Source organism: Protopterus annectens, chromosome 12.part0 (genome assembly GCF_019279795.1).
Source record: "Protopterus annectens isolate FY-2018-M chromosome 12.part0, PAN1.0, whole genome shotgun sequence".
NCBI lineage: Eukaryota > Metazoa > Chordata > Ceratodontiformes > Protopteridae > Protopterus > Protopterus annectens.
In genome coordinates, this window is record NC_056746.1 from 1,359,427,788 (window position 1) to 1,359,453,823 (window position 26,036).

Sequence of the window (26,036 nt, forward strand, 5' to 3'; positions counted from 1 at the left end):
TGTCTTGTCTTCGGATTTACCTGAAGCAGGTGCATGAGTTTCGGAAGAAGGTACCATTCTTTTTTTGGCTTGTTTTAAGAAAAGGAGTGCTTACAGTTAAACAGATGTGTTGTATTGATTGTCTGCTGCAAATTTGCAGATGTTTTTGCTATCAGGTAACAAACTACCCATTTGTGATCCTTGTAATCAAAAGGGCGTGGCTGCTTCCACTGATAACTTTAAAATAGTCTCCATTATTGACCTTTCTGCCTTAACCACTTGGTCTTTGATGCTCACCTTCATTGAGCATTATCGTCTCATCCACAACTTTGAGTGATGCCACATCAAGACTCCGCCTTCTGAACTAGGTCCTTACTTGGAATGCAGCCATGCAAAGGACATATTAACTCATTACAGCTGAGTGCACCTCCAGGTGTTTCTGTAGTTACCTCCTGCTGCACCTTTAGGTCTCAAATATTGCTTGTTCATATTTACATAAATTTTAAAACCATGCTACATACAAAGATTCAGAAGATTTCATCTTGAACTAAACATGATGGCAGACAACTGCATTGATATTTGTATACCATTTATTTGTATTGTAATAATTGTCATATTTTTTAAATATCTCAAGATATTTAGGTAACGTAGAACTGCATAGCCTCATATGAAAGCTCACAGCTGTATGAAGAAAATCCTGCTGGCAGTATGTGTCTTACTTGAATGGTTACTGCGATATAAGCTGTTTATACAACATTACAAAAATTAATATTCACTGCTTTTATTTTTGTTTTATAAAATCCAGTTTAAAGCATCAAAGTGAATGAATTTGACACTAATGTAAAGGTTAATTTATCCTGAGTAGTTTGCCATTTTACAGTTTTCTCGTAACACTTATGGTTCCAGAGATATGAAGATTTGTTTGAACTGTAAGGTGATAACTTCAGTTTCTTGAAGGTTCTAGCCACACCCACTGGGAGTTAAAGCACACAGTCCAAAGAGCTGCACTGCAGGGAAGAGATGAGTAAAAACTTGAGTGTTGGATAAAAATAGATGCTTACTTTTTTATTGCATGTTAGTTGGTGATCCTTATTTCTTGATTTTTGTAGGTAGGAGCTGACACATGGATGGGGGTGGACTTGATGTGGTTTGGTGCTAGAGGTGCTTACGTTACCAACAAATGACATTATTGGGTTAGCAGATAGCAAGTACATCACCAATAAATGCAAGATCATACAAAAAATTGCTAAATTTAGATTGGTGGAAAGGATGGGCCCTGTCAGAGCTTAAGGAGGGTACTCTCTTACCTTTTAAAATGGTAACAATACATCTGTTCCAGTTGTACTCTTGTTTTCTGTTGAGACGTGAAATCTGCTGCAAAATGTACCAGCTTACCAGTTTTCGCTTTTGTGTTTCTTACAGACCACATTAATAGAGTATGTGAAACCATCTGACCTGAAGAAGGATATGAATGAAACTTTCAAGGAGAAGTTTCCTCATATTAAACTGACACTGAGCAAGATCCGCAGGTGAGCCATAGTAAACAAGTTAATTCCTCACTAAATTGAAAGGTATCACAGTTGCATGCTGAGTGAAGGGAGAAGCCTTTTCCTGTAAAATTTAAATTGTGCTTAATGACTTTTATGTTCAAAATTAAAGTGATAATTAAAAAAAAAAAGAAAGTGCTCATTTTAGGGAGGAATAAGAAAAGCACAAATGTATCTTTTCTTGCTTTGTTAGTTATTACACTGGGTCTAACGCAGTTTTGTATATATATATATATATATATATATATATATATATATATATATATATATATGTATATATATATGTATATATATATGTATATATGTATATATATATGTATATATGTATATATATATGTATATATGTATATATATATGTATATATATATATATATATATATATATATATATATATATATATATATATATATATATATGTATATATATATATGTATATATATATATATATGTATATATATATATATATATGTATATATATATATAGGTTCATAGGTTCATACTAGGTTATCTGCCCGAGGGCATTTACAAGCCTAGCCCATAGTTTTGTGGCTTACGCCACCCCTTTAGTATGGGGAACTATACCCATTATTTTGCTGTCCCTCTGTCGAGCAGTGACACTGAGGTAATCCCTGGGGTATATCTGCGATCTCCCATCCATTGGTCAAGATTTCTCTTGAACAAGGCCAGCGAGGTGCTCTGCCTCACATATACCGGGATTTTGTTCCACAGCATAGGAAGTCTTTGGGTGATGAATCTATCCCTCCAGCACGTCCTATTGATAGCCGTGTCGAGGTTTAAGTCTCCCGCCCTTGTGGCTCTGACGGATCTAGATTTTTTGAGGTGAAGCATATTCATCAAATCTGGGTTTGACATGGCCTTGTATGTTAGGCAAAGGTCACCTCTGAGCAAGCGTGCGACTGAATAGAGCTGGAGTTCTTTCAGTCGGGCAGCATAGGACAGATGTTTGAGACCCTTTATCCTTTTGGTGAGGAACTTTTGTGGCCTCTCCAGCTGCTGCAAGTGTCGGGTCAGATACATTCGAATGGGGCATTGTACTCTATCATTGGTCTGATGAGTGATGAGTATAGGGAGACTATGACCTCCTTGATCTAGATGAGAATCCCTTCATGATAAGGTGGGCAATGTAGAAGGTCTTCCTAACTACTTTAGCTACATGGGTGTCGAATGACAGACTACTATCAACCTGGGTCCCCAGGTCCCTGATAACTTCTTCTGTGCTCAGTGGATTGCCACCTATTTGGTAGCTAGGGGTAACCTTGTTTTTCCCGAAGGGTATGACTATGCATTTTTTGGCATTTAACTTTAGGCCATGGCTCTGGCACCAGTTATCCGTTTCTGTGAGACCCTTCTGAAGGATATCTGTGTCAGATGTGTTTTCTACTATGGCGCCCAGTTTGCAGTCATCTGCAAACTGTCAGCCATAACCCTCCTGTGCTTGCTTGTACTTCGGAAAAGTAGATGCCAAACAAGAGTGGGCCCAGGACTGAGCCCTGTGGTACACCACTTGTGACAGGCTTTGAGTCTGACATGGCGCCAGCAACTCTGACCCTGTGGGTTCTGTCACTCAGCCAGTTTGCAACCCATCTTGTGATGTATGGGTTAACATTTAAGCTGATGAGTTTTTCAATGATACCCGAGTGGGGTATTGTGTCGAAGGCCTTCGCCAGATCGAGGTAGGCTGTATGGACTGCCTTTCCCTCATCAATGGCTTTGGTGACTGTTTCGAAAAAGTCAACCAAGTTTAGAAGGCATGATCTGCCTTTGACAAAGCCAAACTGGGATGGATCCAAAGTCTGCAAGTTCCCTATGTCTTTATTTATGAGTTCCATTATGATCCTCTCCATGGCTTTGCAGATAAGGCTTGTCAAGCTAATGGGGCGGTAATTTCCAGGGTCGGTGGAGGCACCGCCCTTATGAAGTGGGACCACAGTCGCCGTGCGCCACTCCTTGGGTACGTATCCAGAGGTAAGACTATGATTAAACAGCTGTCCTAGCTGTGGGTTTAATTCCTCGTTGAGTTCATGAAGCACACAGCCGGGGACACCATCCGGTCCCATGGATGCTGTGTTTTTTGCCTTAGTGAGGGCAGTTCTCACCTGGGCGTTGGAGATGTTTGGGGGGCTGCAATCGCTTGGTATAGACATCTCTCCTTTTGGGGGGGAGGGGGGGGAGAAGTTTGCACTGAACCTGTCAGCCAGTATGTTAGCAATGTGTGTAGGTTCAGTAATTTTCACATCATTTTGAACTAATTCTGAGCATATCTGGGAGTTTCCTCCTAGGTTTCTAACATAGCTAAAGAAGGCCTTATGATTGTCTTTAGAGTCCTTGGCGATTTTTCTCTCAAAATTTGCCTTGGATGATTTTATGAGAGCTCTTAGTTTTTTACTTATAATGATCAAAGGTGTCTTACCTTTCAAGGATTTTGCTCGATCTTGTAGTAGCTTCCTCCTTTTGTTGTAGAGCTTGTTTATGGCTGGGGTCCACCAGACTGGATGCTTGCCTTTGGTACAGAGAGTCTTAGTTTTGTTTGGGATTGCCTGATCCATGCAGTCCTGTAGGTGCTGGTAGAAGGCATTTGTAAGTGATTCAGCGGTTTGAGTAATGTTTACCACTGGCTCAGGGGCTTTAAAGGAGACCACGCTAGTTTTTAGAAGTGTGAAATCGGCTTTTGAGAAGTTTTTCACTGTGTCTAGGCTAATGGCCCTGGAGCCTTTACAAGCCTAGCCCATAGGATTACCCTGGCATCGTGCCACCTGACCTTAGTTCCCAGTGCCTCTGAGTAGAACTGTAGTGAATTTTCTATTTCACATCCACTCATCAAGATTTCTGTTGGAGGGCCAATGAGGTGCTGTGCTTGACATGTACCTGTCCCTCCAGCATGTTCTGTTGATTGTGGTAATGAGATTGATGTCAATGGAGCGTGTGGTGCAGAGGGATTGGGACATGTACCTGTCCCTCCAGCATGTTCTGTTGATTGTGGTAATGAGATTGATGTCAATGGAGCGTGTGGTGCAGAGGAATTGGGACATGTACTTGTCCCTCCAGCATGTTCTGTTGATTGTGGTAATGAGATTGATGTCAATGGAGCGTGTGGTGCAGAGGGATTGGGATTTCTTTAGATGTAGCATTTCTAACAGAACTGGGTCAGACATGGCTTTGTAAGTCAAGCAAAGATCACCTCTAAGTAGGCGATATGAGACAGAATAGTTGGAGTTTTTTGAGTCTGTCCATATAGGACAAATGTTTAAGGCCTAGGATCCTCTCTATGAGGTACTTCTGTGGCCTCTCCAGTTGTTGCAGGTGTTTAGTGAGGTTCATGCCAAATGGGGCATTGTACTCAACGATTGGCCTAATGAGGGAAGAGTAGAGGGGAGACAATGACCTCTTTCTTCCTGGATGCAAAACCCTTAGTAATATGTGCCATGTAGAAGGACTTTCTGACCACAGTGGCAATGTGGTGGTCAAAAGAGATGTTGCTGTCAACCTGTGTTCCCAGATCTCTTATGCCTTCTGTGTTCAGTGGACTGTCATCAGTGTGGTAATTCATGGGAACCGGGTTGTTCCCAAAGGGGATGACTACACATTTTTTGGCATTGAGCTTAAGGCCATGGTTCTGACACCAGTCGTTGGTCTTAGTGAGGCCTTTCTGTAGGATGTCAACATCACTTGGGGAGTTAATAATAGCTCCCAACTTGCAATCTGTGAACTTTGTCAGCCAGAGTCACCTCGTGTTGGCCTGGACTTAGAGAAGTTGATATCAAACAGAAGAGGACCCAGGACCGAACCCTGTAGGACTCCACTTATGACTGGTTAGCAGTCTGACTTGGGAGTCAGCTACTTTCACACCGTGGGTTCTACCTGTGAGCCAGTTTGCAACTCGCCTATTGATATAGGGGTCGATACCAAGCTTAGCGAGTTTTTCTATGATTCCTCAGTGGGGAATGGTATCAAAGGCCTTGGCCAGATCAAGGTAGGCTGTATGAACCACCTTGCCTTCATCCACAGCTCTGGTGACTGACTCAAAGAAGTTGACCAAGTTGAGCAGGCATGATCTAACCTTCACAAAACCAAACTGTGTGGGATCCAGAGTTTGGAGATTCCTTATATCCTTGTTTATTAGGTCCATGATGGTGCGTTCCATAGCTTTGCATTATCAGACTCATCAGGCTAATGGAGCGATAGTTCCCAGGGTCTGTAGTCGCTCCTCCTTTGTGGAGATGAATAACTGTAGCAGTGCGCCATTTGGTAGGGACAAAGCCTGAGTTGAGGCTGTGATTGAACACGGCACACAAGTGAGGTGCCAGTTCCCTCTGTAGTTCATGTAGAACACACCCAGGGATATTGTCAGGTCCTGTAGAAGCTGTACTCTTGGCCTTGGACAGTGCTGTTTTAACCTGTGCAACAGTAATGCTGCGTGCCTGGCAATCTTGTCATAGAACTAATCAGTAAGGACATGAGGAACCTCCAAACACCAGTCCCATCTCCATTTGGATTCATCAAGTGCAGTAAACCTGGTGGATTTTTTTGAAAAGGTCACCAAGCAGTAGATGAAAGCAAAACCATACAAACCGTTTACCTTGACCCAGCCAAAGCATTTGACACGGTGCCCCACTCAGGCAGAATAGATAAACTAAATAAACTGGGAATAAACCCCTATGTCAACTGTTAAATTGAAAACTGGTCCACAGGTAGGATGCAGGAAATCAAAATAGGGGAAGTTACTTCCACAAAGAGCAGTTGCCACTGGAGTTCCCCAGAGATGTTCTTAGTGTTTCACTGTTGCAGTCATTACATTTGGGTAATCTGCTGGCAGGTTGCCCTCATTTGGCCTGAATAACAAAGTCTTGGATCTTGTGTCGGTTGCTGTCTCCTCTTCCATGATGTCACATCATCAGGGGGTATAAAACATGCAGCAGACGCCATTTTATTCAGTCTTTCTTGCCGCGCCGTGCCCGAAGCAGAAGCAGTTCGCAAGTGCCGGTCAGCCGACTCCTGAAATTTTTGCATTCAAGTTTCAGAACCAAAGTCTTCAACTAAAGCTAAGTACCCCATTGGGGAAGCTTTTTCTTGCTCCTTACCGATGTCAGTAAAAGTTAATAATTGCATTACTTGTGGGAAGCAAATACCTCATAAGGATTTTCATTTGTACTGTATTCCTTGCCTAGGCCCAGATCATAACGTGCCTTGCTGTCGGTTTTCTGTTAGATTTAACCGATGCACTATTAAGTGTCAGTATATTTTTGGTTCTAAATATTTTGGATCCAGATTTAATTACCCTGAAATGTCGGTTAGCAATCCGACTACCGGAGTTCACAAAAAACGCAAAGAAAAAGACAGAGACAGACCATCCAAAACCGACGGCGAAACTTCTCCTAAACCAGTCACCGGTTCGCTGGTACTCGGTGAGGCGCTTTTGCAGCCCCTGATACCCGCTACTTTTGAGTCACAGGCCTCTACAGAGACCCATCTGGAGTCCGGTATGCCGCAAGATTATCAGAGTATTGAACCTGCGGATGTCTCTCCCTTGGATGGGTCCGGAGCCGCTGAGCAGGCACAGGCTTCTGAGGGTGTTTTCAGGCCTCATTTTTATATAAAACCGACGCCAGCCTCAAAAACAAGATCAAAAATATCTTCTATGTCTAAAAAACTGACTTATGAGCCATGTGCTCAGGGCCCTATGCCTAAAAAACAGATGATCAAAATGGCTGAGGATTTAATTACCTTGATCAGGGGTTCCCAACTCCCCCCTGCTAAGAGGCCTAGGCAAGGCACTGATTATGAATCTTCAGATCAGGTTTCCATTTGTTCTGATTCCTCCTCTGATCAGGAATTTTCTATTCCGCCCTATGAGGATTCTGATGCAGAAGAATCCATCCCATCTGCATCTCCTCCTGAGGATTATTCTTTTGGAGAAACCTTGCATACTTTAAGGGAACATTTTCACTGGGAGAGTGAGGATTTCTCTGAATCAAAAAAGAGACTTGGGGATTTCCTTCTTCCTCAGCATAGACCTTTGGCTATACCTCCTGTATTAGACATTGTTGATGATGTGTTTTCAGAATCAAGCATGGCTCCTGATTCCCTACCTCCGGCTCCTAGTAAGCCAGACAGATATTACAGGATTCCTGACTCCCACAGATTTCTATTCAAAAGTTCTGCTGCTAATCCTGAGACTGTCTCACAGGGTCCCAAAGGTGTAAAGGCCTCTACAGCCAAAAATCCTACCCTCTCTGATAGAGATTCCAGGGCGCTGGATAGATGGGGAAAGAAGGTTTATACGTCTGCAACCTTAGCAATTAGGGCCTTAAACTGCCAGTTTCATATGCTTAAATAGCAACAGCATGTTATGGGCTTACTGAAACAGAAAATTATGTTGATTTCTGATTGTGTGGAAAATAAAGAATTACAGGAATTATTGCATTCAGCAGAACAGGTTGGAAAGCACACTTTGCAATGTGGTTTTGATTCCTTGGAGGCCTCTTCCAGGGCCGCAGTTACTGGATCTGTGATTAGAAGCATGCCTGGCTCAAGGAGCAAAATCTGCCTGATCATGTTAAAGCTAAATTGTTAGATGCCCCCTTGCAGCATGATACTCTGTTTGGTAATAAGGCAGAAGAGGTTTTAAAGAAAATGGAAGACTAAGCTAAATCTATGCAAACTGTAAAAGATTTCTTACAAGTGCAGCCACCCAGGTTCAGTAGGCACTGGCCTACTAAAAATCGGTCCTTTCCTGTGTCCAACAGAGCCTCTCAAGGCAACTCCAGGCACTCAAAAGGCTCTAGATACCAATCACAGGGTTCTTACAGGTCAAAGCAATGGGGTGCCTCCACCTCCAAATCTGGAAGAAACAAAGCACAACCCTACAAAAAGCAGTCTCAATGACTTACCTCTACCTTCACCAAGCACTTATCTTTTAGCAGCCCCCTTGGGGGGGAAATTAGTACTTCATGCTCAAAATTGGCAGTTTAATACCCACTTGTCCTGGGTAATTAACATAGTATCCCAGGGGTACAGATTTCATTTCCATACTTTGCCAATTCCAAACGGATGGCCAGATCTGCCACAAAACCAGTGGGCAGAGGCCCAGAAACACGTCATGTCCCTCATGGATATGGGGGCTAGTCAACCAGTACCAGAAAAGGAAAAAGGACAAGGTTTTTATTCAAGACTTTTCCTGGTACCCAGAAAAGACCATGCCTGGCGTCCAATACTGGACTTATCGACTTTGAACACATTTCCGGACATTCCAAAATTCAAAATGCTGACTTTACAACAGCTACTGCTTATGCTGGGCAGGAACTCTTGGTTAGTGACTCTAGACTTGAGGCATACCTGCGTATCCCAATAAGGGAATTGTGCAAAAGATACCTCCGCTTCAAGGCAGGTTTTTTGCATTACCAATTCTCTGCACTTCCCTTTGGCTTATCTACTGTGCCCAGGGTGTTTACAAAGTGCTTGGCACCAGTAATTGCATTCTGCAGACAAAGAAGCATATACATTTATCCTTATCTGGACGACTGTCTCATTCAAGCAGAGGACAAGGGCACTCTTCAACATCTGGCATTTGTAAAAAGGCTCCTAACATGCCTAGGGTACACAATTAACGAAAAGAAATCCCAACTGGTACCCTCTCAAATGAATTACATTCCTGGGTGCAAGCTTGAATACAACTGCCCAGATGGCTTACCTTACGCCAGACAAACAAAGGCAACTGACAACATACTTCAAACAAATGGCAACAAAAACCCAGTTATCTGCAAGACAAATTCTGCAGCCTTTGGGATTCATGGCATCCTGCATTCTACTAATTCCATATGCGAGACTGCATATGAGTAAACTTCAATGGTACCTAAAAAGTTTATGGAGTCAACATTGTCACAGTCTAGAAGCAATGACTCCTCTCATTCCCTGCCTACAACAGGAGCTTCTTTGGTGGGCAGAAACATGTCACCAAAATAAGGGGCTGTCATTCACTCTACCCCCTGCCACCCAAACCATAACTACAGATGCATCAGACTATGCTTGGGGGGCCCACCTGGTGGGGAGATGCATTCAGGGCAAATGGAGCCCAAAACAAATGCATCTGCATATCAACCAGAAAGAGATGCTAGCTGTTCAGAATGCTCTGACAGCCTTCAAGGACTTACTTCATTCAGGACAACTACTGATAAAAACGGACAACACCACGGTTATGTGGTACATAAACAAGCAGGGGGGAGGGGTACACATTCCTACCCCCTGTGCAGACTAGCAATGGCATTGTGGAACACAGCTTTGACTTACCAAATACATCTTCAAGCTCAATTCCTGCCAGGAAAACAAAATACTCTGGCAGACACCTAAGCAGAAATCTTATGGACCCACATGAGTGAGAAACTGGATCCACAAATCTTCAGTATGTTCGCACAGAAATGGGGGAGCCCAGACATATATATCTATTTGCCTCTCCCCAAAATTATCAACTGGACAAATTCTGCACAAGGGCTTATCACAGACAAGCATGGAAAGTGGATGCCCTATCCTTTCCAACTGATCAGTCTATGCCTTTCACCCTCTGCCTCTTCTCTCCAAGGTCTTACTAAAGGTCAGACAGGAAAAACCAAAAATGATCCTAATTGCTTCCGACTGGCCTCTAAGGAATATGTCTCAACTCCCTCCTTGGTACTTGCCTCAAATACCTCTCAAATACCTCATCTACTGTCTCAGCAGAACAATCAAATTCTGCACACTCCGCTCCAAACTCTTAACCTTTCATCATGGCTGATCATTTAATTATTCAAACACCACCTCTCAGTAAATCTGTGATGGATGTCATTTTGAAAGCCAGAAGGCCTAGTACTAGAAAATCTTAAGCTGATAAATGGAAGAGATTCTGTGCTTGGAACCAAGCACAAGGAACGGGCACAGCAAAGCCCAATATCCCTCAGATTTTACAATATTTGACTGAGATGCTTGACAAGGGCCTATCTTTTTCTTTAATAAAAATCCATGCCTCTGCCATCTTGGCTCCATTACAACACGTTGCCTCCCCTCTTTAAACGGTGTCTTAGAGGGGCCAAAAATTTAAGGCCTCCCAGAAGATCACAGACTCCTGCATGGGGCCTCAATTTTGTGCTGGAAAAACTCACCCTGCCTCCTTTTGAACCAGCAGCTACTGCGGATGTAAAATTTTTATCTTGGGGAAACCGCTTTCCTCTTGGCAATCACTTCAGTAAGAAGGGTTTCAGAACTACAGCCTCTCATGGTTGTGGAGCCTTTTATTACATTTTACCCGGACAGGGTGTCCCTCAGGACCAATCCTCCTTTTATGCCCAAGGTGGTATCCAGTGTGGCTCTTAACCGAACAACTCACCTGCCAACATTTTACCCAAATCCGCAGAACAAGGGGGAGCGGATTCTGCATTCATTGGATGTACACAGACAACTAAGATTCTACTTAAACAGGACCAAATCTCTAAGAAAGTCTGAGCAACTACTGGTGGCATTTGCTGCAGGATCAGAGGGGGTGGCTATATCAAAGCAGACTATTTCTAAGTGGATAAGCCACTGCATTCGTTTCTTCTACTTGCACCATGGTAAACCTGTGCCCAAGGGGATCGGGTCACATTCCACCAGGGCTGCCTCTACCTCAGCAGCTTTTCTCAGAGGAGTTCTAACCAAAGACATTCTGGAAGCTGCTACTTGGAGCTCTGTTCATACCTTCACAAAGCATTGTCATTTGCCTCTCTTCTCCAAATCCAGGGCAGGCTTTGCCACTGCAGTTCTGCAAGGCCTTATAGCCGCTCCTAATGCTATTTAGTTCCATCCTCCCATCCATAACTTTGGGATTCTACCCAAATGAAATGACTGCAACAGTGAAACACGAAGAACATAGTACAGTTGTGTACACTTACCATAAATGTAGCTGTTCAAATGTATTCACTGTTGCAGTCTGGGTTACCCACACGCCATCCCCCTTTTCTGTAACTTCTCTTTCCTTCACTATATTCTAAAGCCTTTATGGTGTATTTGCTTTTAGATGAAGGTAAAGTTTATGTTGCTAAAAGTGCGTTCACATATATTTCTGTTTATTTATATGTATATATACACAATATATATATATATATATATATATATATATATATATATATATATTTGCTCCCCATTTGGGGGCACCTGACATCTGGGGCAAGAAAAACCTGAATAAAATGGCATCTGCTGCATGTTTTTATACCCCTGATGTCATGGAAGAGGAGACAGCAATCGACGCAGGACCCAAGACTTTGTTATTCAGGCCGACTGAGGGCAACCTGCCAGCAGATTACCCAAATGTAATGACTACAACAGTGAATACACTCTAGCATCTACATTTGTAAGTGTACACAACTGTACTTTCTGTGCTTGGACCTCTTCCGTTTGTCATTTACTTTTCTGAAGTAAAAGCCAATTCCAAAGGGCTCTGGGTGACTTAAGTTTGCAGATAACTGGAAGCTAGGAACAGTCATTGAATCCCCAAATGATTTGGCCATCCTGCAAAAAGGTTTTCCCCAAATAAATAACTGGTGCCAAAATCGGGGATTAAACCTAAATGCCAAAAAGTACATTACTGTATACTTTAGGAAGTCAGCTATGTCAAAGCACTACGACATTGACAAATATGCCTCTAAGAGTTGGACCTGTTGTTTGGGATTTGAGAACTTATGTGGACAGTGACCTAACTTTTGATCAAGGTGTCCATTGTCATAAGAAAGTCTTTCTATATTGCACAACTTATTAAACAAAGGGATTGTGTCTAGATGTAGGGATGTCATTGCCCCCCTTTACTCAGCCCTCATTAGGCCAGCGATTGATTATAATGCCCCCTTTGGCATGTACCTGTTCAGATCTGAAACAACTGAAACACCCACAGAGAACTTTAATGAAAGGATACAAGGCCTAAACAACATGTCCTAAATGAACTGACTAAAAGCCCTGTCACTATATTTAATATCCTACAGACTGCTAAGGGTTGACCAGTGTCTGGCATGCAAGGCATCCTCCGACCCAATATGATGGATTTAGTGCACTTCAGCAAGTCAAATGGCATCAGAATTCCTCAGTCTAGGGATTTGTACCTGTTCTGCAACATCAGCAGTATGGTTTGGAGGGACAGGTATATTTAGCAGAGTATACTGCTGATCTGGAACATTCCCTATACACTTAAAATAAAGATTATCCCTGACGTACTTAAGTGCAACTTGAATCTATGCATAGAAAACTGATTTAACCCAGGACTGCCCTCTGTACTACTACTAATACTTTATCCTCTACATGAGTCTCCTCAAATTCTGTTATGATCCCCATTATTAATATTAAGGGTAATATATAGTTATTAACCATGGTATAGGTAAGGTCAGTCTGTAACTAAATGGAATGGGTTAGTTTCAGCATAAAAAGGGAACTTGACTATGCTGGAATCAGCCCACAAGGGCAGCTAGCCTATTACTTGCCTGTGAAAGTTTGAGTTGTGAATGTGGCGAAGCGTGTTAATATGAAGAAGATGAAGTGAATGCTTATGATTAAATGCTCTTAATGTGTGCTTAAGCAGTTGGCTTATTGGCTGGATAAAAGTTGTTGCCAAGTCTCTGAGCCATTTTAAAGTGCGTCTGTCAGATGAGGTCTTGTTTGAATGTTTGGGAAAGTGCTCGCCTACTTTAAAATTTAATAGTGATTCCTCATTATTGGCATTTGCTTTTTGTTGTATTTTTTATCTTAACAGCTTCGTATCCATCATTGGGCTGTCTTTTCTTTTATTTAAACTCTAATTAAATGTAATGGGATTATCCAGTCTGGAATGCATTAGGGAGCATTCTTTATAGGTCAGATATACAATAAGAAATTTTCTATTTTGTGTTACCATCATAATCCATACATGTTTGTTTAACTCTGGCAAAGTTATTAATTTTCACACCGCTGTGACTGTTAAGGTACTAGATTAATTGTTATCGCATTAAATGGTTGTTGTATTGGGGGTACAATGCATGTTCCTGTTTTTTCTTTTATATATTAGTTTGTTAAATTTGTAACTAGTGTTACTTTGTGTTGACTATTTTCTTTATACGTGCAAATTCATTTTGACCAGTTTGCTATTGAGTTGTACAGAATGCTTGCAGGTGGCACCTTCCTCATAAGCTCCTGTTGCAGATAGGCTGCGCTTGTTGGGGTTTTAGCAAATGGTAAATGAATGAATATAGTACGTGCATTTGTGGTTATAACAGAAAACTACTCTTTCTCTGCTCAACTCCCCAAAATCTTTGATAAAGTGGTGTGTTACTTTGTCCTGCAGCAAATGCAATTCAAACACAACAGAAAATAAAACTGAGAAAAATAAGTAAGTATTAGCAAACAGCCATTGTGCTGTCCCAGTGTTCTGTGAAGCCAACATGAGTTTGCAGCACTCCATTCTGTGAGCATAGTTTATATCTTTAAGACTGACCTAGTGTTGAAGTTGTTTTTGTAAGGAGTAGAAGGGGTTGATTGTTGTTTGTATCTACAGCTTAAAGCGAGAAATCAAGAATGTGGCATTGGAGTGCAACTTGGAACCTAGAATTGTTGCAGTAGCCTACGTTTACTTTGAAAAGCTCATCCTACAAGGAAAAGTAAACAAACAGAATCGAAAGTTGTGTGCAGCAGCTTGTATGCTGTTAGCAGCCAAGATCGGTAGCGACCTGAAGAAGCAGGGAGTGAAGAACCTCATTGATGTAAGTATTCACAGGTAGCGTTGTGATGAATGAGTTAATGAAGGAACGCTTTTACACTGACTGATAACCCAAACACCTGTCTCTTATGCACTGAGCACTTCAGAATTAACAGTAACTGCAATCTTCTTGCCCATTTCTTTTTCACATTAACAGTACGAATTTCATATTTTTTGTATTTACATCCAGCTTATTATTAAATTGACCATCAGTGACATTTTTTTTTAGTGGTCTGTGGCTGATTTTATCCTCTTATGTCACCAATTGGCAAAACAGCATCTGTGCCTCGAGGCATGTGCATGCCCATTCCATCCTGCACTGTGATTTCACTTACTACATAATTAAATCACCCCTCCCCCCCCAAGTAGCACCTGCTGGTTATTTGAGTTTTGATCTTCATGCTTAAAGTTTTCTGCGTTCAATGCCTTGCAAGACTGCAAAGTAGTTGGAACATAAAACCATAACTGTAACCCAGGCGCTCAAGGTTGATGAGAGGCCCTGGACGTCTTTTTAGAGGTGGCAGGGAAAGAAGCAAGGCACAGTGAGCCTGTGACTGCTCGGTGCTGTTCAGGGAACGGCAGGTGGGGTGGCGGGATAGTAGGGTGGATCATTCCTTACACACACACACACACACACACACACACACACACACACACACACAAACACTGGGGTTTGAAATGGAAGCAATGGTCTGTTGATGTGGGCGGATTAAGGATAATGTCTCACTATGAACGGGGGGAGGGGACACCCCTAAACCAAGCCTAATTGCTGGCAGTGCTGTTCAGTACTGAGTGATATTAATACACTGTGGGCAAAGCTGCTGGGGAAAATCTTAGCTGTACTGTTGTATGATGGTCCTGGCTTCACTGTTCATCTTCTTTTCTGTTGTGGAGGGGGATTGCTTGGCACATTGACCATAAAGTCTACCTATCTAGAAGGATGGGATCCATCCAGTGAGGGTTTATTCCTGGTAGTCCCTGAATGAGGAAGCCCAGGGAAGAAGGGACCCATGGTTAAGTCAGGAATCTAAAGCAGTTAGTTTCCAGGGAGATGGCCGACACCCAAACAGGAAGCTAGAAAGACCGTACCTTGGAGACCAGCAGTGACAAAAAAGCATTTTATTTGTGGACAGCAAGTCTCTTTAGTATCGTTTAGAAATTGTATGAATGATGGTGTACGTTGCTGCCTTACAAATACAACATATTTCTAAAGATTGCAGCAGTACTGGCTGTCCTAATAGAGTGTGACCCATGTTACACCTCTAGAAATTTATCACATTGGTCACAAGAAAACATGATGCAATTAACCAGCCACTTAGACAAGTTCATTTTACTACTTTTCCCCACACATGAAGAATTGTAAAGCAGCAGTGATCCTTGTGATGGGTATAGCACAGTTGGGTAGGAATACTCACCATGACCATAGATCTTCAGACAACAGTATAACTGCTACCACTCCTACCTTATCCATCTGTTTGCAGCTTTCCCCCATCACCTCTGGAAGTTAAGTAGAGAAATACTGATCCCACCTTGGGGGTCCTTAAGATAAAATTAGTTTCAGCATGCAAGGCTCCCTTGAATAATCAGGGTGATTCTGCAGGCTTCATTGAGAGTAACTGTTTACTATGCTGTTTTTTGCAAGGCGTTGGGCATGCTTTTTGGTAATCTGTTTGTTTGGAATTTGTTTACCGGGAAGGTTCGACTGGGTCATGAGGCACCCATTTTCAGCTGAGGCCCAGGGAGAAAAGCTCCAGATACATATGGTTAACAAAATGAAAAATGACAGACAGACATAATAAAGTTCTAACATTCAAGTACAAAATTTGAAAAACTACACATTCATAATAGTCAGTGTTTAAGCATAAATGATATGGAAAGCCTGTTAATAGGAAGATGCAGTGATATTTACATAATAGATGATTATCATAATTAATATTCTAGAGGTCATGAAATATGGTAACCGATTATATCGGTGAAGGCGTGTAGGATGGTCTGAGTAGAGAAGGATAAGATTTGATAGAGGGGATAGTAGTAATCATCTTCTTCCAGCTTTTCCCGGTTAGGGGTCACCACAGCGGATCACCTGTCCACTCATGGTTGGCAGTGGACTTTTACGGTGTCGAGTTGCCAGCCTGGCACCAATAGATGTGGAAAGGTACGAGTGTAACCTCAGGGGGAGTATGTGTAGAGGAAGGGAGAGCAGGGTAAGTTAGTAGTGGGGATAGAGAGAGCAGAGGTAGAAAAGGGTACAAAACTACCTCAGCCTGGGCTCATACATGAGCAAATCCACGCTTTGTTGATGTATTCTTTTATAGGGCACGTTAGTAGCAGTTTTGATAGTTAAAGGTAGGAAGTTGCATAGTTTTGCCACAGGAGTAAAGGCTTAGGCCTGGGGGCTTGTTAGGTTTATAAGTTGTGAGGAGATGTTTGTCTTCAGATCTGAGATGTTTATTTGGGATATAAAAGTTAATTAATGGGCTAAGAGCAGGGCAAGTTAGTGGGTTGTGTATGATTTTGTATAGTGTAGTAAGTTGTACGTATTTGAGGGGGAGTTTAAGCCATCTTGGGGAATGTAGGGCTTTACAGTTATGAGTTAGAGGGGTTGCGTGTATGGCAAATCTGGAAATGTTGTTAATAGCAGTTTTCTACTTTTTTTTTTTTTTTTTTTTTTTTTTTTTGGGAGGTCTGTAAGTTAACATTGGGACCCCATATAATAGTGAGGTCAAAAGGTAGGTTTTGGCCAGGGTTATTTCGGTAGCTGCTGTGAGGGAGTTTAGTCCTGTATAGCGTGCCTAGTTTTTTGTGTTTTCATTTATTTATTTTTAATACTGTTTTGTATGTGTAGGTTAGACGTGGGATTATCAGTCATTGTGACACACAGTAGTTTGGTAAGCTTAACCAATTCAGTTTCAGTACTGTTGGCTAAAAAGATCTTGGTTTGTTTTGTTGGTGCTGTGGGGTTTGTGGGTGAAGAGAAGGAGCTTTGAATTTTTGGGGTTCAGTAGAAGTTCAAGGAGAGCCATGTTTCTATGGAATAGAGAGCGTGTTCTGTTGTGTTGTAGGTGAGTTAATGTGAATGATACACAGATGATAGTGGAGTCACCTTCTTATTGAATTAGAGTGCCTTCACAGGAGGATGTATGTAAGTTACTGATGATGTGGGGGTGATGTGATATGGGGAGCTAGAGCCCTGCCATTTTCCTGATTACTGCCTGTCAGATAGATAGTCAGAAAACCACTGAAGTGAGGAGGAGGACAGACCAATGCTGGAAAGTTCTTTAAGGAGTTTGGGGTGAGATACCATGTTAAATGCTTTTGACAAATCTAGACATAACTGCAGATACTAGTTTTCCAGTGTCATGGGCTTTGACAGAGTCCATGAAAGATAAGGCTGTTGATGTACTGTGTGCAGGTCTAAAGCTGTGCTGAGTGTGGGAAGTAGGTTGTTGTATAAGATGCTGGAGAAGTTGTAGGTGAACACAGTTTAGAATCCGAGAGGAGGAACAAGATTGCAGTAGGATGAAAGTTTGTGATGTCAGTGGAGTTGCTTCCCTTATGTAAAGGGTTAATGTGTGATGTTTTCCTTAGGTTAGGGACATGTGATTCGGCTATGGATCTATTAATTAAGATGCTAACAGGGAATGCTATTACCTCTGCAGCAAGCTTTAGGTATTCTAATGGGAGGTTGTCTGCTGAGGTTGAGCAAAGATTCAGTTTTTGTAGTAGATTTTTGAGATGAAGTAATGGGCTGGAAGTAAGCTGGGGATGGTCTGGTTTCTGGTTATGAGTGAGGAGTTGGTTGTGTAATGTGTGGGGTGTGTAGAGTTTAGTACTGGGCGTACTTCTGGGGTGTGTAGAGTTTAGTATTGGGCGTACTAGTAGAAGTAGTGTGTTGGGGTGGATGAGTTGGGTTTACTTTTAGGTTGTATATGGACTCTACAAAGTATGTGTTGAATTTGGTGGCTGTTTGAAGAGGTGGTCTATTTAGGTATGGATTGCAATTATTTTTATTTCCTGATTTGAGTAGTGACGTTACAGAGGACCAGAATTTCTTAGGGTTGTTTTTGTGGTTATCTTGAATGTAGGAATAGTATGATTTTTTTTGTGATGCGATATTTCTTTGTTTGCAGATTTGTCTGTATCATTGAAGATTTATGTCATTTGTATTCTTTAGCCAGGCAGTCCATGCTTTGTCCCTGTCTTTCATTAGAATTTTACATGATTTGGTGAGTCGTGGGGCATGGTTATTTTTTATTTTTGTTCGCTGAGGGGCTAGGGAGTTAAGAATGCTTAGGAAGGTGCAGTTGAAATGTTCAATTGCATCATTAAGGGGGAAGTCTTTTTAGGATGGGCCAGTCTATTGCTTTTAGAGATTCATCAATACCTCTTTGCTAAATTTTTGCACATTGCGTATAGTTGTGAACTTGTGTTGCTTTGTGAGTTGAGTGATAGCCCTGCGAGTATAGACTGGTAAGTGGTCACTTAAGGAGTCGGGGAATGTGCCTGAGGATATAAAGTTAGAAGGGTTTGAGTGCCTGAGGATATAAAGTTAGAAGGGTTCGAGACTAGTATCCAGTCCAGGATGAAGTGTTGGATATTATTTTTGCTATATACAGTAGGATTGTTAATAAGTTGAGTAAAGCCACAGAGGTTTATACTGTTTGTTGGGTGGTGTGAGGTTAGTGTCTGCCAGTCAATGTTAATATCATCGAAGGTAATGGTTTCCTTAAGTATTATTCCAGATATCCAGGCTATAATATTTTCTAGAATGGGAATGTTTTGCCCTGGAGGGATGTATTAAGTAACTATGCAGATGTTCTTAGATGAGTTAAATTTAGAAATGTTATAAGGATTTCGGCTGTGCAGAATTTTGGTAGAGTATTTGAGTATGGGGGAAACTATCAAGTTGTTAGGGAACATTAGGGCTATTCCACCACCTTTTTATATGCTCTGTCTACTCTGAAAATGCTGTAACCAGGGGGAAGAATTTCAGTATATTTTTTATTTCAGGTTTTAGCCACATCTCTGTAATAGCAAGGATGTCTTAGAGTGTGTTAACCAGGCATGAGTGTCAGTTTATGGCACATGCTCCTGATATTCAGAGTGATAAGTTTTAGTTTGTTTGTATAATAGAAATGGGACCTGGGTTGGAGTGAATATCCTGCTCAAGTCTAAGGTCATGAAAGAACGTCTAGTTTTAGGAGTTTAAGTAATTTGGGTATTCGTATTAGTTTTAGGTTGTAGTGTTTAGTATAGAGGATGGGAATAGAAGAGCGGTGTAGAGATCAGTGTTGGGGTTATTTGGGAGAGACTTGTGGAGGAGGGATTGAGTGGTGATGATGACGTGGTAGGTGAGGTATGCTTTTGTAGTAATGCTGATGAAGGAATTGTTAGGGTAGAAGGGAAAAGGAGGAAGAGAAATTTAGAGGCACGAGTAAAACAGCATGATTGGTGTGGAGTGAGAGAGCTTAAATGGAAGTAGAGGGGAATTAGGGCTGTTGGAAGTGAAGTAGTTATAGGGGATAGAGCAGAAGTGAAAATACTGTATGATAGTGTAGAAAAAGGGGGTGTGGTTAGAGTAATATGAGTGCAGTGTGGGAGGGACATGTGTAGTAGACTGGAGTGTTGGAATTGGAGGGAGTTTGCAGGAGGTGGAGCTAAAGGAAGTATAAGTTTATAAAAGAAGTGTAGGTTGTCCTAGTATCTTCTCTGGAATGTAAAGAATAGAGGGGTATTAAAGGCTAGAGTATAATAATGTAGTCAGAATAAGAAAAATGAGGGATTATTTGGGAAAAGAAAAGGATACTATGTGGAATAGATAGCTACTATTAGGGAAGGTGTGATTATAAATGTATATAATGCAAAGCAGTATGTGAGGGAGAAAGATGGTTGGGAATGGGGCTAAAATTGAAAAAGAGATGGGGGAACTTGAAAACAAGAAACAGAAGGGTATGTATACAAGTAGTAAGGTTATTTTGGGAGAGCTTTGGAAAAACTGTCAAGTGAAATGTGTATGTAGAAAGTATAATAGAGTCAGACGGGGTAGGGCGAATTAAACTGGGGGTAGTAGGCCTCCTGCACTCGGGTAATTTATAACTGAGAGCAATCACTTTATAGCTAGAACAAAGCAATTAACAGAGATGCAAGCAAAATAGGTTTTCTGTCATTTCCTGAGACTAAATACTTGGTATATGCAGTAGTATGCAAAGCTTCTGTTGCTCCAGAAATGAACAGAAGCTTTTTTTTGGAGATGTCTAACTACTCTTGAAGTCAGATCAGAATGATCATTGTTTGCCTTTTGCTTATTTCATTGCATGAAAATTTCTACTTCAGGAGTGACCCTTTTATTAGAACACCTACAGTTGTAGCGGGTATCCTCATACAGCTGTTACCTATCCACTCAAGAGGCAATAAACTCCAAAGAATAGTCACTTCAACACCTCATTACAGTAAGAACCTTATTACTTTTTTGGGGTACCTAAGTACACATGCAAGAAGTCTATCTTTAGCCATCTTGCATAGCAACCTTTCTGGAATCTTCCATGTCTTTTGTTCAACTCAAGGTTTCTGTGACATTGAAACAGCTGGATATTTAAGAAACATAAGCAATAATTTTTTTTCACCATGCACTTGCTGTGAGTCAGTATCCTAGGTTCCAGAGAACACTGTCTGTGTCGTTCCCCTGCAAGACTGCACATAAGAAGTCCACACTGGACCTTGAAGGGTGTTTGAAAACAAGTCACTGATTCTTTGCGTATGGTGACTCCCATTCCCAGGTATGATTCTTTGCGTATGGTGACTCCCATTCCCAGGTATGATTCTTTGCGTATGGTGACTCCCATTCCCAGGTATGATTCTTTGCGTATGGTGACTCCCATTCCCAGGTATGATTCTTTGCGTATGGTGACTCCCATTCCCAGGTATGATTCTTTGCGTATGGTGACTCCCATTCCCAGGTATGATTCTTTGCGTATGGTGACTCCCATTCCCAGGTATGATTCTTTGCGTATGGTGACTCCCATTCCCAGGTATGATTCTTTGCGTATGGTGACTCCCATTCCCAGGTATGATTCTTTGCGTATGGCGACTCCCATTCCCAGGTATGATTCTTTGCATATGGTGACTCCCATTCCCAGGTATGATTCTTTGCGTATGGTGACTCCCATTCCCAGGTATGATTCTTTGCGTATGGTGACTCCCATTCCCAGGTATGTTAAGAATTTCTCTGGTCCCTGTTGCAGTAACATGGGAGGCATTTCCTTGCTCTTGCAGCCATTGGGCTGCCCAAATACCAGAGACTTTTTTTTTGTCATCCTGTAGGCCCAGTGAATGCCCTCTTCCTGATGTCAAGGTATAAGGGTCATCAACAGGCACCATGTTTTCATTTCTTGCTGTCCGAGCCTCAATCATCCAGTTGTAGAGTGTATCAGTTGGTCCATGCCGTAGAACTTCTAAAGTTAAATGCACAGTTTTGAACCATTTATTGCCTTTTTAGCACTTATTTGTTAGATGTTTGAAAAGTGTAACACTTGAGAGCGTGAAAAGCAAATTTCACATCATGTCCTCCTCACTGTGTCCTTTTTGTCTGGACATTGAGCACGATCGGCCCAACTGCCCTCATTGTGCTCATTTTAATAGTCTTACTATTAAGCATAGGGGCGGAGTCTTCAGCTGAGTTTTTGGACAAGGAAAAGGGGTGTTGAGGGGGCTTTCACACAGTATGGGGTCCAACAGTCAGTCTGATTTTGACCCTTCTTATAAACAAAAGGCAGCCCCAGTATGTTAGGGTAGCAGATGACAGTTACTCACCACCCGCCAGTCCTCCAAGACTCTGTATTGTCGAAGGAGGAGAGACCACTTTACAGTCCCCTCTGATTCAGCACATGTCTGAGACCTCTACTGAGACCCTTTTGGAGTCGGATGTGCTATCAGTCCCATTCAGCAACCATTTGAGATGTCAGGACCCACTACAGTGAGTCCCAAAATATGGAGTCTGGCCGAAAGGTTGGACTTGCATGTAGTAAGCCCGAGATGCCATTTCTCAGAAAATTCCTTTTTGTCCTAGTTATGGCCATCTCTGAGTTGGTGTATACAAGTTTGAGTGGTGTGGAGGCTTGCCCCCCTGCAAAAAGAAGTTTTAAGGAAAAGAGTGATTTTTGAGATTCACTCCAGATTCACTCCATTCCTTTATTTTTATTTAATTATTTTTTTGGCATGTCTGCCCTTAGCATTTCAAGTGCCACCATTTCAGTAGAAGCCGTCCCATCCACATCCACACAAGTTGAAGGGCTTGGGCAATCTGCTGGATCAGACATTTCTACAAATTTGGAAACCAGGAGTCCTGCACCTGATCGCTGCCAGTACTACAGGGTATCACACCCCTGCCCCAGCCCTGCTCATCCGCAGATTAGCCATGTAAGCCTGGAAATTAGCTTTGCGGTCATCTCAGGGCATCTCACTTTCCATCAGACATGAACAGCATGGTGGACATTGTCAGCAGGAACATGTCCACCAAAATGTCCATTGACGACCTTAACTATAATCTCTTCATCTGTGCACAATTACTGCTTCTGCTTTATTACATTGGTTATACATGTACCATCTCTCTGGTAATTTCTTAGTACATTCTAAAGTGTTATACAACTTGTACTGTATTTGCGTTGTATATCTTGTGCTTTTCCACTGTTTTTGCTGTAGCATTTACTGAAGTACAAATTTTGTAGGTTTATAACTTGAAGGCTGAACCTGTAAACAGTCCATAGAGGCAGTCATTCTTCCCCATTTAATAGATTTAAATAAATGGCATCTGAACAAAGCCATCTTTCAACAAGGTAACAGCAAAACGGGGAGTGCCAGATAGACTCTTATGTCTGCTGACAACCATCATGTAGGCAACTTCTGCACAAGACTGGTGGATGGGCGATGGTGAATGGAACACTATCCTATGGAGCATCTGCTGTCTTTGAGTACCTCTGACTCCTCCAAATTTCTACAGAAAGTAAAAGTAGAAAGGCTCCTTTTGGTTCTCTTAGCCCCTTTCTAACAGAGCTAGCATTGATTATTTCTTTTCATCTTTTTTGTAGAGAATATGCTTAACATTATGAAGGCCAAAAACCCTATCAGAAGGAAGTAATGTGGAAAAGTGCAGGATATTCTTAGTGAAGCAAACCAGCCCCCATACCCCAGGTCAGTAAAGGCTATGCTGCCCTTGGCCTTTCTGGCATACCCTTTTGCAGCAAGACTTTTGTGTTTCAACCACTTAATTGTGCTTTCCTTTGAAACCAAAGTTAACCTGCATCCTGATTTCTTAAAGTGGTTCTGCAATTCCGTCCACCAAGGAGAGTCATTTTCCCCTTAAAACTGACCTTGTACTTGTGAACCAGCAGCCTAGACTCCCTTTAAATTCTGGTCTTGGAAGACAACAGTTCTGGTGTCATTTCACTTCATCTGGAAAGAGTTCTGAGTGTAAGGCTTTACTGTGCGAGAAGATGTTTACAGTATTTCAGTGGAATAGGGAGATCCTTAGGGATACCCATTCTTTCATGTCCGACATGGTCTGTCTCCGTTAAACAAAGTATTCAACTACTTGCCTCCCCCCCCCCCCCCAAATCCAGAAAACAAAATAGTCCAGCACCTTTTTGACATGTCACGTCATCTTGGCTGTTATTTGGACAGGACCAAAGGCAGTAGATAGGTAATGAGTACTTTTGATGTCCGTCTGTTGCCTTTGGCTGTTATGTAGACAAGACCAAAGGTAATACAGGCAGCAAAACTACATCAGTTACCAAGCACACTAAGTGCATTAATTTTGTGTGGGTGTGAATGGCATAGCAGTTAAAGGGACAGATTAAAGCACATTCTACCAGTGCTTATAACAAATCACAACCTTTTCCTGGATTGTCTCTATCCAGAGCATCTAAAAGGCAGCCACACGGTCCTCCAGCCTCACGGTTTCTAAACGTTATAAGCTGGGCATCCTTTGCTGGAACAGGAAGAATTTGCTCTAGGCTGCCCCTTCTGGAGTGGGCACTGATTTGGGAATTTTACCATTTTTCATAACTACCACTGTAGCAGTGATGCATGTGAAGAACATTATGCAGCAGTGTGAGTATTTCACTTTAACATGTTGGAGTAGAGTGTCTGCTGTACTTGAGGGATGCACTGTAATACATTTTGGGGATAGATTTTAATCCCCTGCTTCCTGGAAATTAGAGGGGTGTGGATTCCTGCGAGTATGTTTATAAAGCTTTATGTCCAGCCATCATATCCATTGATGCCAGTAAGGGGTCTGCCAAGGCTATAACCAAAAACCCACTTTATAAAGACAGTGGACGTAAAATCTTGAACCATTTTAGGGAAGAAAGTCTGCCACCTTTGCTTTCAGAGCTAGTAACTGCCAGCCCTATATATTGAAATCCATTGAACATCCTTCTGTCAAAGGACAAGGCTGAATGACACGTTTGAGTATAACGTCCTCTGCCAGACCATCCCTCATGCTACATCAGCTCATCAGTGCCCTACTTGAAAATGAGTTTTCAGCCTCACTGCAGAACAGGTGATTAAAAACCTGGTGAGGAAAAAGATTCTGCAATGGACAAAACAGTTTTTATTATGGCACCACAGTATATAGCGGGAATGACTGTACTAAGACCCAGGCCCCCCTTCCAGAGGCAGGAAATGGCACCACAGTATATAGCAGGAATGACTGTGCTAAGATGGGGCTCCCTTTCAGAGGCAGGAGATGGCACCACAGTATATAGCAGGAATGACTGTGCCATGACAGGGCCCCCTTCCGGAGGCAGGAAATGGCACCACAGTATATAGCAGGAATGATGGTACTAAGACAGGGCCCCCTTCCAGAGGCAGGAAATGGCACCACAGTATATAGCGGGAATGACGTACTAAGACAGGGCCCCCTTCCAGAGGCAGGAAATGGCACCACAGTATATAGCAGGAATGACTGTACTAAGACAGGGACCCCTTCCAGAGGCAGGAAATGGCACCACAGTGTGTAGTGGGAATGACTGTACTAAGACAGGGCCCCCTTCCAGAGGCAGGAAATGGCACCACAGTATATAGCGGGAATGACGTACTAAGACAGGGCCCCCTTCCAGAGGCAGGAAATGGCACCACAGTATGTAGCGGGAATGACTGTACTAAGACAGGGCCACCTTCCAGAGGCAGGAAATAGCGCCACAGTATGTAGCGGGAATGACTGTACTAAGACAGGGCCCCCTTCCAGAGGCAGGAAATGGCACCACAGTATATAGCAGGAATGACGTACTAAGACAGGGCCCCCTTCCAGAGGCAGGAAATGGCACCACAGTATGTAGCGGGAATGACGTACTAAGACAGGGCCCCCTTCCAGAGGCAGGAAGGAGGAAAATAAAGGGAAAGAGATCCCAAAAAGGAACCCTGGATCCTGTCTGGGCCTAGATAGCTATTACTCTGAAGAACTCATTCTTCTCCCAACCCCCCAAAACCCCACACACACCTTCATCCCTTTAATTCACCGGCTCCTCGGTACCTTCAAACCCAAAAGTGGGAGGCCAGATAAGCCCGTGTAAAAGAGTAGTGAAATAAATCACAACAGACCTGGGTATTGAAAAGCTTATTTATAGGTTACAGTCTCAAAAAAAATGACAAGAGAAAATTCTCAAGAATCACCCCAATGCCCAGCCCACTCCACATCAACAGATTTGTGCAAGTCTGGGCTGTTCAGGAAAACATCACCTGTAGCGATTTCCTGTGCGTCACAATTGCTACTACAGCAG

The 26,036-nt window shown here is 42.3% G+C and overlaps 1 protein-coding gene across 1 annotated transcript in view; it reads left to right on the forward strand.

Moving 5' to 3' along the window:
• Nucleotides 1-26,036, forward strand: part of CABLES2 (Cdk5 and Abl enzyme substrate 2) — a gene marked incomplete in the record, with an annotated part of 260,612 nt that overhangs the window by 231,358 nt on the left and 3,218 nt on the right. Inside the window, 2 exon segments of the mRNA XM_044090409.1 lie at nucleotides 1,402-1,508; nucleotides 14,062-14,266. Of these exon segments, the coding sequence (XP_043946344.1) occupies nucleotides 1,402-1,508; nucleotides 14,062-14,266 (312 nt within the window).